This window comes from Alligator sinensis, unplaced genomic scaffold (genome assembly GCF_000455745.1).
Source record: "Alligator sinensis unplaced genomic scaffold, ASM45574v1 scaffold259_1, whole genome shotgun sequence".
Taxonomy (NCBI): Eukaryota; Metazoa; Chordata; order Crocodylia; family Alligatoridae; genus Alligator; species Alligator sinensis.
In genome coordinates this window covers 777,390-792,761 of record NW_005842430.1, presented here as the reverse complement: position 1 = coordinate 792,761, position 15,372 = coordinate 777,390, and the positions used below count along the sequence as shown (strand labels likewise).

Below are 15,372 nucleotides of genomic sequence, written 5' to 3'. Positions count from 1 at the left end.
AAGAGTGCAGAAAAGGTGATACGGGAAGGAAGAGGGAGGGGGAGGAGGGAGAGTGTCAAAATCCCTGAGAAGTCTGATAAAGCAGTAGATGCTTGCTGTTAGGCTGAAAAATCCATAGAGGTAGAGCATATTTGAGAAAAGTTGCCTGAAGCTAAGTACAAAGGCAGGGTAGATATTTTGTGAGGTACCTCCTACATAGCACAGCAGAGACCTGGACACTAAGTAGCTTATGGAGGACTACATCTGAATACAGGTTTACCTCACGTTGTGTGGGGTCTGTATGTACGAATTCGTTCTTATGTGATGAACCTTTTTATACCAAAAATTGGTTATATGCAAGGTAAATTCACTGTTATGAGATTGGTGTAGTGGAAGTCGCAGTCGAGTGCTTTGTGCGGTGCATTGTGGGAGAGACACGCACCAAAATATAGTCTCATGTCTGGATTTGGGCTCCTCGCACATTGTTTGTGACACATACTACTGTAGTTGTCATCCCCATTATGGCTTCTAAGCTTCCCACTAGCATATTTCCTACCCTTCTCCCTGGTCCATCAATTAAGCCTTCATCACCCTCTCTTCACCTCAACTAAACATTCACTACTACCCTGTGCTTGTGTGTACTCTCTGCTGTTGGTAAGTACCAACATGTTCTTGTAAAAGTGGTAGAAATGGATCTGGGGGTCAGTACAGTCAAGGTTTTGGAACGTATCCCTGTTTGTTACATTGTTAAGTGGGTTCTCTTTATGCAAATTTGAGTTATGCGCCATTTTCCAGGAATGCATGTACAACATCAAGTGAGGAATACCTGTACAGTTGTAGGTCTTCCCAGAAATTGCTGGACCAACATAGAGAGACAGTAGGGCTAGGGACAGACATTCAAAAAGCCCGAGCCTGAATTGATTCAACCTTTGCAGGTTAGTCTAACCTGGCTGGGCTGAACTGGTATGCAACTGAACAGATATTCCCTCTGGACTGAAGAAATGCAGGCACATGCCTGCAGTGGCTCAGGCTAGATGCTGCGGGGCACTACAGCAACCCTCCGTGCCCTTCCATAGTGCTGAGCTGATGGGGGCATGGCCAGGCCCTGGCAGGATGCTCTGATTAGGGAGGAGTTCCCCCGCCAACCTTGCTGCTCCTGACCAGCAAAGGAGCCAGCAGGGAGTTGATAACACAGTGTTTAGCACCCTATCAAGAAAACAAAAGCCTCTCTCATTAGTTCAAGCTCTTCTTAAACAGCTTTTTCCAAGGAAGGAACAGAGGGACATTACCAGCTGCCCTGTTGATTAGCTCCAAAAAGCCCTACTCAGACACTGTCCTGTCTGCCTCTGTCCTGTCTGCCTTACACAGACACCTCTCAGCATTAGCTAGCATACCACATGCCAGCTATGGTCTGTGCTGTGGGAGAGGGAAGGTGGGGAATCTCTGCTTGAGTAGGGCATGGTGAGGGGGCGGTAGGGCAAGGGGAAGCCAGGCAGATGCTGCTGTACCTGCCGTTTCTGCCAGAGCTCCAGCCACGGAGCAGAGGGGTGGGACCAGCCCTGCTCTGGAGCAGAGAGCCCCACCCAGGGCTGCAAAGCATCTGGAATGCTGGGGGACTCTGGTTTAAGTTAAACCAGGAAGGGATCTGGGACAGGTATTGCATAAATTGGTTTGACCCAAATCAGTTAAGTCTGATACTACATTCAACCAGGTTTATCTCAAACTGGTTTCAGCCATTTTCAAACTGGTTTATGTGCAGTGAATGTCTGTTCTGTTACAGGTTTAAAACAGTTTCTGATCACTTAAACTGGTTTATGCGTAATGCCTGTGCCTAGCCTAGAGAATCACTACACTGTTTCAGGTTTTACTCTATTGACTCATTACTGGCAAACAAGTGTGCTCCATTTTGATCTTCAGAGCTCAGCTAAGAAAACATTAGGTACCTGAAAAACAGAAGGGAAGGAAGACCATATAACCTATCACAAGACAAGGTAACACAGATCAGCTGCAGAATCAGGAAACTTTCTAGACTGATGTTAGAAAGCAGTGTTTTCGCTGGTTACCCAGTCTATTGTTATTTGACGAAAAATAAATCCAGCAAACTGCAGAAAGGCTCAGATGAGTCAGAGAAATAGAAACATTAGTAAAACACCCCTAGATTTGGCTGAATCAACTATCATTGCTGTTATCTACTGTTATTAGTACAACCCCGTTTGATAAGAACAGAAATAAAATGACAGCCCTTGACAGCATGCGAATATTTAAAAAACCTGCATGCTTCTGATATTATGTACATATGTTTTGAATATGTTACAAAGCAAAAGGTTAATGCTTCAAACATGCAAAAAAATACATACATCATATGAACTACAATCCAGAGTGCTTTCTTTTGCTTATAAAACAAAACATTATTTTCAATGTTTTGGCTAATGAGTTCTGACCAACTTGGATATCATGGTTCCATAATTACACAGCTCTTAAATCAGTGTTTGTTATGAACATATACAGGTCCCCCAACCAACTAGTTTATACTATCCAACAAATTGCTTCAGGCACTGAGCTGACTAAAATTACTGAAGTAGCATCCTGTTTCTAATAACTATTGGGCCAAAAATATTTATTTTTATGTGAACGCTCCAGGATTAAACCTTCAATTTTCCAACCAAATATACATACACAGCAAGTATAATGTTGAACACAAAAATTAAAATACTTTGTGTATACTTTAGGTTTTCTAATGCAGAACTCAAGCCAGAGCATGCTAACAAGTAATTTGATGAGTCTGATTAATTTCTTTTTGTAAAAAATGACTTTGGGAACTCTTGATAGTATCTCGGCACCAAAGAGCAAAAATGTGCATATTGGGGGGTTGATGGTGATATTAAACCTGAAAGTTCCACTTTGTGGAGGGCAGAGCAGGCCATATACTTGAACACTGGATCCCTGGTAACATCAGTACTTGTAGTGTGAAGGTGCTGGTCTCTTGATAATAAACCTTCTTGATAATACCTGCATGGGTCTGAGCATCAGCTGGTAAAAATATATCTAACTTGCATCATTGCCTCCAGTGGTGTAATATATATTTATTCTAGCTAAGGACCAGGCTCTATGGCTACAGTGCTATGTGTTTCCCAAAGCCAAGAATATCAGGTTTTTCTGATTGGATTAGGCCTATATAACATAGAAAGAATCTACAGTGATGCTGTCTAAACAATAAAGATTGATCTAAAAAGTCACACCAGCATTAGTAGATGGTAGAAATGAAGGGCTCAACTGTGCAACGAAGGTACAGTTTTGAGGAAGGCATGTTGAGAGAAACACCCTACCCAGTGGGAGACCTGGGAGGCACAACATCTTACAAAATACCACCCCACTCCTTTCTGCTCTTTTCTGACAGGGTATGTAAGGGCAATATTAGGTGGCTTCTGGAGCTCTTAATGCCTGGTTTAGCTGCATGTTAACACATTTTAAGTGGCCTAAAACACTTGTTATTTGTCTTAAAGTTACTCAGCTCCAGGGCAGGGTTTTCTCTAATCTGCCTAGTTTTGATCCTGTTCCATTAAGGTGTGGACATTCCAGATACCTATTCTGCCCAAATTGAAGTCCTTCAGTATCCCAGAACACAGCGGCTCCTCCCAAGTCAGGGTGAGTTGGGATGCTGGACTGTATTAGGGCCAAGGGACGTTGGGCACAGCATGTGCCACATCCCTAGCGGCCATGCTGTCTCCCAGTGTTGCCTGGATTGGTTCACTGCTCCTGCCAGCATCAATGTGGAGCCCCTTGAAGCTCAGGTGGTGAAACTTTCTGGGCAGCACCGGCAGGCACTGCAGCCGCACAGATAGCAAGGAGCTTTCTCAGGGGCTCAGCTGGACAAAGCGAGAAAGCTCCAGGGCTGCATCTTCCCTGGGGCTCTCTAGTCTCACCAAAACTGACACAGCGGCTCCGCACTGAGAGCAGGGCTGGCCAGCTTAAGTCCTGGCAGCCCTGCTCTCAGCATGATGAGACCAAGTGGCTTCCCTGGGGCTCTCTGGTCTTGTTAAGCTGCGGCAGCTCCACACTGAGAGCAGGGCTGCCAGGCCTCAAGTCTGACAGCCCTGCTCAGTGTAGAGTCACTGTTCATTTGAGCAAGACCAGAGGGCCTCTGGGAAACTGCTGCAACTGGTGGTGGGCCTGCTCTCTGCCCAGCAGGAGCAGCGAGCCAGTCCTGACCATATTCACCAAGCTTCTAGTGTCAAGTCACAGCTGTGAAGGTAAAGGACAGTCTGAGATGATTTTTTGCCTTAAGGTGCAACTGCTCCAATAAGATCAACATCATTAAGCCAATTAACATTTGTTCAGCTTACAGCATAAGGTATAACAAGGCCCTAAGTGACATCATCACTTAGAGGAGTGTTGCCTGCAGCTGGCCAGCTGTACTGTCTAGGGATATGCCCTGTTCCTGCTTCCTACCCACTCCTTTGATGACAACTTGAACCTTTGTATATACAAGGAGGAAACAAACCCTGAATGATCTTTTGAATCCAAGGATTGCTAGTGCTCCTGATCCCTTGTATGAGAGGTAAAGTGGAGATATGGGGTTTGAAAGTACCTTATGCTTTCCTTTCCCTTTCCTTTTTTTTGCATACTTTGTAAGTGCCAGGTAGACTCTAGCCTTATAGATGCCAATAAATTGCACTGTCCTAAAAAGTTTGAGGACATGAAGGAAAAATACAGTCATTAGCCCTCTTTCATAATATTGTTCAGCGCTTTATTTCATGCCCTACTAATCACTGTAAGTTTTCACATGTTGCTCTCGTATTATTACAGTGGAAGCTGACATTGTTACTTTAACATCACTCTCCACTAAGCAATTTGCAGACCAGCCACATTGCCATTCAACTATCCACAATTAATTAAATTCAGATAGATATGCAGCTCAAAGCATTCTATTAAGCCCTATGCCAAGGACATTCCTGGAAGTCCACAGGGCTTTATTTAAGTGGTGTTTGGAACCTCAGGATTTTGGCATGATTATCTGAAACAAAGTCCAGGAAAGAAGTTTTGTATTATGTACAAATCTGTAATTGCTCTATTTCTTGTTTTATTTTATGAATAACCTTTTCTTGCACAGCTCAGAAACACACAACCAAGTAGCTATTTCTGGACAAGCCCATTTACAAGGTTTAAACTACGGGGCCTCCACATATTAGCCTGTATATTTATGTATCAGTATCATCTAAAATTTTTAACTCTTACAAGACCAGAGTGAATGTTTTCACTTGAATAGTTGTAATCAAATGTTTTGTGTTCAGTGGAGTTTTACCAAACTGTCTTTGACATTAAGCCACTCCTTCATAAGTGCCTTTCTGTCAAACAAAGAAAAAATGTTTGCCCAAATTGAAAGAACCTGTATGTACTATTTCATCCACAGTCTTGAATGTCCTTTCACAGTGGCAGTACACAGGGATGGATTCAGAGGGGATGTGGTGGGACAGTCACACCCCTCCTTGGCTGTGCTGCATATGAGCTCTTGAAGTGGGGTCTGGGAGGAATCCCTGATTTTGCGAGACTCCAGAGCTCAGGGGGTTAGCACCGCTGCTGCCTTCATCCCCTTTTTCTCCTTGCTGCTGAATTCAGTGGGAGGAGGATGGAGAGGGAAGAACACCAGCAATGTTCCCCCACCTGGGCTCCGGAGTCATGTGAAAGCAGGGGCTCTGGCCAGACGCTGCCACGATAAGCTAGTGAGCTCAGAGCTCACTGCTCACATGGAGCTCTGGCAGACACCCACTCTGTCTGAGTAGCAAGCTCAGAGTTCACAGTGCAAGTGTGACACAGCCAAAGTAGAAGGGCTGAACCCTCTTGCCCCATTCCTGGATTCGCTACTGACTGTACATACAGTGGCCTGAGCAGTATTTAGTGTAGTTACAGTCATTATAATGACAAGGGTGTACCAAACTTCTGCATGCCCAATTTTGTGGGAACATTTATAAGTTTCTGACAGTGTTATAGTATGTTTAAGGTGTGCTTGTTCTTGCTGCTGGTGAGCCCTCAGAACTCCAAATGAAGCCAATATTACTGGGAATTATACCCTCTTAGCATGGATATAATGTACTTCTGAGATCACCAGTGGAATGGGATTTTTGAGTTTTGTAACTTTTAACAGCACTAATGGGAGTGTAAATCTCAGTGTGAGATGAATGCACACTGAGGGAGTACAGAGCAAGCTCCATTCTCATTTACACTAAGGTCCCCCTTACACCTCGCTGGTAGTGTAAGGCTTTAATGTGGGTGTAAAAGTCATTGATACTTACTTTAAGGCACCTTTAAACCATTAGCATCAGGTAAATGATCAGACCAAATGTGCATAAGTACATAGAAAGAATCTAGGTCTGATGGGATAAAAGTGCCTAAAATAAGAAAATCCTGTTATTGCTAGTCTAGTGATTGCAATGTTCAATTTTCCCCCTGAGTAGTAATGTTACAATACAGCCAGTAGAGAGAGATGTATTAATTTAACAACCCATGCACGAGTTTTACATTGTAACCATCTCAAATCAGCAAGGCACTATATAAAGTAACACACTTACTGTTACAGACATTCATGTAACAAGGCCTTACAAGTGGGGAGGTAGGAGGACCACTACATAAGGATCCATTTAATTTCACACGTTGGCCCTTTGCTGTTAGCTTTTGGCAGGCAAGCTTTCTTCTTTGGATGCCAACACCACAGCTTACAGAGCACTGTGAAAGGAAGGGTATAGTCAGACAAAATTGCTGTGCAATTTTTCATACTTGCTAATTTTTAACTGATCTTTATTAAAGGATGCCGTTGCACAGGAATCACTATCTTACCCAGGGTACTGAGCTCCTCTTGGAGCTCTGCATGACCTTAAGTGGTGACTTACCTAAAGTATATGGGTTTATTAGTCTCTCAGAGAGAAAACCCAAGTGTTCTCTTTGTATTGAGAGGTTCTGGCACACTCACCTTGGACCATTCTCCTATAACTATTTGAGGAGGACAATCAATTTTTGCACATGGTTTACTAGACGACAATTTAGATTCCTGGCAGACCTCATCAGAGAGTTTCAAGAAGCTTCCATCTGTCAACAACTGTTTACAGTATATTTTGCGATTCTGAATCCCCCCTCCACAGGTACGAGAACACTAATATGAAGAAAAGAATGAAGAAAATATAAGTATTCACATCTGTCCTCACCCATTTACAATTCTATTTAACATAGGCACTTAGAAGGTATCCCTCACAATATATTCTTGGAACATGTTATATAAGCAACATCTCTAAAACCAAGCAGCATATATTCCAGCTAGAATTGATTTAGCAAATGGGCCACAGGCCAGAAAAATATAACTAGTGGGATAAATGCCAGAGGACTCCAGTACAAGTAGTTAGTGGAAATCCTGAAGAAAGATGAACGTCTTGTATATTGACCTGGCTAAGTTCATGATCAGATGCATATCTAGTGAGAGCTAAGAAAGCTTGTGAACACGTTAAATAAAGTGATGCTTCTCAATGCAGTTTACTAGACTTACAGGCTAAGTACAGAGTCAAAAAGCGCAAAGCTGGACCAATTCAATTTTTGCAGGTTGGTCTAAGCTGCGTAGATTGAACAGAAAAGCAAGTGAACTAACATTCACTTTTGATTCTCGAAATGCAGCCACATGCCTGCAGTGGTTCAGGCCAGAAACCAGGGAGCACCACAGCATGCCTCCCTGATCAGCTGGAGCAGACAGTTTGGGCCAAGGCTAGCCCACCCACCATGACAGGGGTTTGCAGGGGAGGTGCAAAGCATCATGGGATGCTGGAGGACTGTGAGTTAACTTGAATCTTGAGGGGATCTGGGACAGACGTTCAATAAACTGATTTAACCTAAATCAGTTAAATCTGGTTTCCATCCAGATTTATCCATCCAGGTTTATCTTAAACTGGTTTCGACCACTTTGAAAGTGGTTTATGTGCACTGAACTTCTGCCGTCTTACAGATTGGAACCAGTTTCCAATTGCTTATACTGGTTTACGTGTACTTTGTGTCCCTAGCCACAGAATATATAATAAGAGGTGTTCTCTGGACTAAGTCTGATCTGGGTCATTCACAGTTTCTGAAATCTTAAGTAAACTTGGAATCTCATTCAAAAGTAAATTGGTCTCTACAAAGAGTAGAAAGCAGGCTTTCTCTGGGCTACTTTTTTCAAATGATGTTAGTTGCAATCATAGTATGGTAGCTAAAGTTTTAGAGTGACCCTCAAGATTACTCCTATTAGAGCATATTAAGTAACTAACCAAAGGAAAAAATGCTTACAATTAAACCATTTCCATTATCTGTTGTACCTGTTGCCATTCTTCCACATGCCAAGAAGGGGGACAGTCAACCTGGTTACAAGCTTGTAAAGTGTGAGGCTTTTTGTCTTTACAGTCCTTATTAGCAACAGTGGCTCCCCCCGACTGCTGGCAGTACACATCTCGTGTCTGTATCCCAACTCCACAAGTAGCAGAACACTGTCTCCAGGGACCAGTTTGCCACCTATTCCAAAAACACAGTAAAAAACCTGCATTCTAATTAAACACTGCAGAAGAATATAGGGGGAAAGGGACTGGCCCCAACCAAATCTTATCTAAGCAGAACCGTGCAAACAAGAAACAGAAGTGTTATACTGCGAGGGTCAGAACATCACCTACATGTGCCATAAAGAAATATAACTACATTTATAAATCTGAAGATAAGAAGGGAATATATAAATTATCTATAGAAAGAGCTATTCTAAGTAAATTCATGTGGTACCAGAATTTACCTCAAAAATGTCTCTCACAAGATCATCAGCCGCCAGTTGGCAACAGACCGACATTTACATCCATAAATCTGACGCACGGACTTTTTCTGATATTTATGAAGTTGTTCATTAAATTCATATACATTTTTATAAAGCATGCTTCTCCCCATAACTTTTACTCCGTACATTTTGTAGGAGAAGTTTTCAGAAAACATGTTATTGCAATATGTGGATCTACTTTAGGAATATTTAATAAGTAATTAAGACAGCTCACAAGGATTTCACAAAGAACATTTTCAAAGAATAAGATAAATAAATGATCTTGGTCTTAAACTGTCTCTGTTCTTTTTCCAGTATCTCCCTAGCTTAACAAATCATAGCAGGTAAAGAAACAAATCCAGGAATGTTTTACACAAGACTCCTAAAAGCATTCCAGAAAACAAACATTACATTTAATCTATGAGATAGTTTCATCTGAGGATTATTATGATTATTATTATTTCTGCAAATGAAAAGTAGATATCCATTCCCTATAAATGAGGATGTTATTGGTTTTCATGAAAAGATAAATGCTTGTCTCCTCCAATCCCCCCAAAAGAAAGAAAGGCAATCTACCTGGATTACTAATATGATGTGATAGACTTCAGTTTGGCAATATTGATTTTTCATATGGGACAAATGTCTGAAGAAAAGTGATTTGTTTCAGAAAGGAATTTTGCCTTTTTTTTGGGTGGGGGGGGGAGTGGAGGGGAGGATGGAGGGAAGGGAGAGATAGGAGGGGGACATCAGAAGAAAAACAAGAAAATCTGCTACTGGTAGAAATGCTGAAATTTCCCTCAAAACCAAGGCCCTGATCATATAAGCTGAGCCTTGCCTGAGAAAGTCAATGTTGATTTAAGATATACCAAACCCTTTATTTTCTACAGTGTGACTTCATTATTAGAGTGTACCTTGGAGGGCAAAGTTTCAGGTTGCATGTACGACTCATGGGTGGTGGTCGCTTGGAGACATCACAAAGGGTGTCATTGACAGCTTGCTTTGTCTGCACATGCAGACACATTGCAATGGCGTCTTGAGTCCCTGGATTTAAAAATAAGACACATATGAGATAGAAGAAAATATCTGAGATATTTATAGAGTTCACTCCCAAATCTCAACTGACTAAATTAACTCTGAATATCAAATCATGTCACAGATTTAAAATGAACATCTTGATTTGGATAAACACTGGAAATATTTTAGAAAACTTGAAATACAAAAGACATTTTGTTAATTCAATGTTAGTAACAGACACATTTCTGGGATTTCCTACTTACAACCAGCTCTGACCCCATCTCTGAACATGGGTGCTTGCAAACATTACAGGGGATGGTTTGCTATTCTATGCTATTCTGTCCCTCAGACAATAACAATAGAAAATAGGCCTGTCAAAAATTTTTCCCTCTCTCTACCATTAAGAGAAAAAGTTACTATGATCCAATATATATTGTAGCAGATTTGAGCAGAGTGGCATGGTTGTCAAAGTTAGTTGATATTAACTGCTTTTTTTAAAAATAGACCTGGACCTACAGGAGCTCAGTACTTCCAAAAATAAAAAACAATAAATAACTTTACACTCTACACATGTACAGGGAGACTTTGGACCAGATCCACAGGTGCAAAAAGGTGTTGTATGGAAAACTATTTAATTCACCTATGGGATAATTCTTCACTGTGGTTCAATTCACCTTTGTTCCAATTCCTTGCCACGGTTCCCTCAATCCATCTTTATCAAGCCCTGATAATTTGCCATTATTTACATTCTCCTTGGACTGGCAAATTAACCAGAGTTTACTGAAGCTCTTCTGAAGCTCATGGATTTTACAGAAGATATACAATATGGCTTTATACACTACTGCCCTCAGATTCCCTCTGAAGTCTAAATCTATTACATTTATGCTGAACCATGAATAACAAGTAATAATCAAATTTTTATTAGCCAGAAAAAACAAAGTAATATTAACCTGGGTTAGAGAAACATGAGGCAGTGAGCAGTTGTATTTGCAAATCTCATTCATATACCGGTAATTGGGGAAATGGATGTGTAATTCAAGGACACAGCAGTTGTAAAAGACTTACATACTTCATAAAAGACCACTCAAATGCACTCTGATATAAGTGACATGTAGCTACAGTATAAAAATGACTAATGTAACATGGAAGAGTTTAGCAGTCACAGTTCAGAGAATATTCTTCCTTTTAAATTATCCAGTTCTCTTTCCTGCTTGGTGCAGGGGGCTGGACTCGATGATCTTTCAAGGTCCCTTCTGGCCTTACAATCTATGAAGTTCATTACCCTCCCCTCCTGCAGTGATTACATAGAGCTACACCTTTGTTTTCTGTACCAAGTAATTTTGCTTTTTTATGTTGAAAGGCTTGTTAGGTTTCAAATAATTTTGTGTTTCTAGTGGGAATCTTAAAATATTACATTTTTTCTTTTCTCTTTGCTACCATGAGACAACTACTAATGTCAATATTCTTGATCAAGTACATTTGTACTCCATGAATGGTTTTTTGATGTTTGTTGGTTATTTAATAGTCCATTTGATTTCAGTTGACTCCATGAAATATTCTGCTGGAATGTTTTTTCCCTAAGGCTAGTGGTATCTTTTTGAGGTTCAGGTAATGAGTCTTTTTCATTCCTAGCGAGTGACACATGATTTTATAATGCACCCTCAAACATTTCCATCTGCCATCATCTCAGATTTTACACTTGGATTGCCAGTGGCTATCACAGTGGCATGAGAAAGAACAAACTGAACTGCTTCACATGCTTCAGTCAGAAAACAGATTTTTCTTCTTTATTGTATTTCATTAGCAGGCACCTAGAATGTGATCTTACTCCACTGCTATTACAGCTATGTCTCTATCAAGGTTCATACAACACATTCATAAATACTGGCTTTTCCCTCATAAACCAAAATTGTTTTCCATCTATGGAGTTACCTTGGTGCAGTCTAGCATCTTTACCCTGTCAAGATCACATTTGCAGTGCTTTCTTGTGATGCTACTTGCACCAGTCTAATCATTTCAAGCATAGCACAAATCAGAGTAGTAGGAGAACAGTGTCACAGATACAGCCCACAGGCCACATCCAGTCCATGAAGCCCAATCATCTGGCCTACAGTGCTACCAGTTGTTCTCTCACTGGACATGTGTGCTACATGTGGCACATGGGGCCAGTCCAGGGCACACAATGCACATAGTGCATAGGGCTGGATAAGCCCAATCCAGCCCACAGACCAGACCCATTGCTCCACTTACTTAGCCTGCAGGGCCTGATGAGTTTGGAAAACCTTGCCATAGTAGATATATTCAGTGACCTGCATTCTAGCTTTCTGATCCTTTTTTAGGGGCTGATGTTCATTCATGGAAGGTTTTGTTGCATAATTGTTCTAACTATGCTTAAAAAGTGCTGAATATGTAAGGCACACTATCTTGGAGGTTCTTTGAGTAAATCCAGTACCTTTTATTAGACCAACTCCAATAGTTGGAAAGATTCTTTTTTGCAAGTTTCAGGTACAAATACCCTTTCTAAGGCTGAGGAAGCATCTGCAGTTGGTTTGTGCTCTTCCTGGATGGAACAGAATAGAAGCCAGAGGCCAGTATACATGTGAGAATGCATCAGTGAAAATGTAAATTGAGGCAGTCAATGGGTGAGAAACATGGCAGAGGAGGGGAATGTAGACCTGGTGATAACAATATAGCTGGTAAACAGCAGGGAGGTGTGGTGGCGAGATGCCCCCACAGGCTCCCGAAGGGGAGGGGGGCAGTCCCTGAGGGCCCCAAGCCACACAAGCAGCCCCCCCCGCTGGGGAAATTCACTTCCGGGGGCACAGCTGGAGCCAGATCAGGAGCCACAGCTGCAGCCGCGCGAGCCGGCGTTACGCCGGCTGTTTAATCAGCTGTTCCCCAGGCGGGGAAAAGTAAAGCCAATCGCGGCAGCTGGAACAGCCACCATGGGAAGATTTAATAGCCCTACCGGGACCCGGGGGGAAGGAAGAGAAGGAGCACGCCAGGCGTGCTGAGACTCTTGTGGTGGGCAGGAGCAGTGCAGCTGGCTCGGTGCCAGCATCCAGAGCAGGGGGAGCTGAGCCCCTATAGTAGGCTGGGAGAGAAGAGGCAGTGTCCCGCCCCCCCCCTCCCATCTCCTCTCCAGCGGTCTATTTTTGATAAAAAGCAAATTAGAGGCATCCCGTCCAGAAGCAACAAGGAGGACGCCAGCCTACTCATCAGCATCTGAGGCAAAGACGCTAGCCGTCAGGACAGCCAGGCTAGCCCACCAGGACCCACGCCGACGCTGGTCCCCTGATGAAAGGGGTAGACTGGGCATGGTTGATCCACGCAGGTGGCACCCATTTGGTTGACGAGTGGATGGGGTATAGGGGAAGCAGAGCCCCGCAGAACATCACGCCAAGACAGTGAGTACTATCATCCCCAGGATCCCACAGAAAGAGGATCTCCACTGAACCCCTCCCTTTCATTCAATAACACCAAGTCATGGCAGGCGAGTTGAGGGGAGGGGCCCCACGCCAGACAGATAGTACGTCACCCAACGTAAACTTCACCTAAGGCGCCGTCTATCACAATAGGTTACCTGGGGTATCAGATGTTAGGCAGATTATAATAAGTCATAAATCCAATGTCTATATTTAGTTCACAATTTTTTGTATCCGGTAGGTTGATAAAGTGAAGTTCGTAGGCTTGTCCGTGAAAGGTGTTTTGTAAATTCCCTTTGAGGATTAGAACTGAGAGATTGAAGAGAGTGGTTTTCTTGCAAAAAATGTCTCCCCACAGGTAACTGGGTATTCTTGTCTTTGATAGATTTTCAGTGTGCGCTCCTTCTGGTACACAGTTGTTGTTTGGTTTCTCCTACATATTTTCCATCTGGGTATTTAGTGCACTGGGTAAGATACATTAGATTTCTGTAAGTGCAGGTGTAAGATCCAGGAATCATAAGCGGTGGGGGAAAATATTATTTGGGGGTGCTGAGCCTTGCCTGACACCCGCCCCTCCCTCCTGCATGGCTATTATGGGGCTGACACACACTGCTGCTGTGTGCGGTGGCAGAGGAGTGGCTGCACACCAAGTGGCACCGGGTGCTGCAGGACAGTGATGCTGTTGTGCTGCTGATGTTGCCAGTCACCATGAAAAGTTTGGCAGGGCTAAGCCCTGTTAGCCCCAGGCTTCTGCCACCTGTCCAAGGAATGTTGATGGTTCTGTTGTGGGGTATATTGGCATGTTTTACATTTCTTGTCATGGCATGGTCTGGATCCATTTGCTGTGTTTTGGGCCATACGAAGTTTGCTTCTAGTGATGAGGTTGGTGAGGTTCACTGCTTGTTTAAAGGTTGGGACGGGTGGTTCTGAAAAGATCTCTTTAAGAATTGAGTCTTCTTCTAGTGTGGGATGCAATTGTTTGAGGATTTTCTGTATAGGGAGAGGTGGTATGTCATAACTAGTGGTGTGCAATTCATGGGGGTATTCTTTCTGTATTGCAGCAATTCTTCACAAGGTATCCAGGTGGTTCTTTCAAATGTGTGATCTCTCTCTCTGGAGGAATGCTCTTGATGAGTGAAAGCCCTCTTGAGATTTGTGAGGGAACAATCACGGGCGTTCTCCACAGTGCAAGTTCAGTGGTATTGGAGGGCTTGGCTGTATATTACAGTTTTCTTGGCATGTTTAGGGTGACTGCTGATTTTGTGCAGATACGTATGTTGGTCCATGGGTTTCTTTTATATGGTGGTCTGTCTTTTACCATTTTGGATAATGATCATAGTATCTAAAAAGGAAATGTTGGTCCTGGCGTGTTCAAGAAATAGTCTGATGGAGGGGTGATGATTGATTTCCATCAGAAATTCAACAATCAGAGATTGCAGGTTTTCGGTCCAAATGATGATGTCATTGATATATCTTAAGTATAGCAAGAGTTTGATGGTGCAGTCCTTGAGGAATTCTTCTTCCAGATGGCTCATAAAAAGGTTGGTATATTGCGGAGCCATTTTGGAGCCCATTGTTGTGCCCATGGTCTAGAGGAAGTGTTGGTTATTGAAAGTGAAGTTGTTCTGTGTGAAGATACTGCACATTTAGTTTAGTATTTCCTTAATAAAGTACTAACTAAATGTGCAGTACCTAAAGTTACTGTGCAGTAGCACCAGTGCATGGTTATTTAGCGGTGCTTACTGCACATTAGCCTAATAACACTGAGCTGTAGGCTATTACCATGGTTTTTGCCGTGACACGCTACTGTACAGTGTTATTAGGCTAATGTGCAGTAAGCATCTTGTGTAGACACACCCACATGTAATGAAACAAACTGCACTTGAAAACTAGGGCCTAAATTATGCCTTCACAATATAACCCAAGAGTGAAAATGTCGATTTAAGACAAATCAAAACACAACTATCAGTTTTTCAGAACACTAATGCCCTCCCCGAAAAGACTGAAGACCAGACTACCAACTACACCTGATCTAATTAATTCTTATTTATCAATTTAAATATTTTGGTTCTGAAGCAGCTGCTTCATCCCTCTGAAAAAGAAACATGTTCAAAAACAAATATTCAGATGTGCAGTTTTGGCAATAGG

General features: G+C 42.5%; 1 protein-coding gene across 1 annotated transcript in view; it reads right to left on the bottom strand.

The window, feature by feature from the left end:
- The window catches only part of LOC102385129 (ADAMTS-like protein 3), a 77,727-nt gene that overhangs the window by 52,252 nt on the left and 10,103 nt on the right, over positions 1-15,372 (bottom strand). The window contains exons 4-7 of the mRNA XM_025211785.1: positions 9,697-9,826; positions 8,307-8,499; positions 6,944-7,123; positions 6,546-6,699 (exon numbers count right to left, since the gene is read on the bottom strand). Coding sequence (XP_025067570.1) covers positions 6,546-6,699; positions 6,944-7,123; positions 8,307-8,499; positions 9,697-9,826 — 657 coding nt within the window. The remainder of the gene's footprint in view (positions 1-6,545; positions 6,700-6,943; positions 7,124-8,306; positions 8,500-9,696; positions 9,827-15,372) is intronic.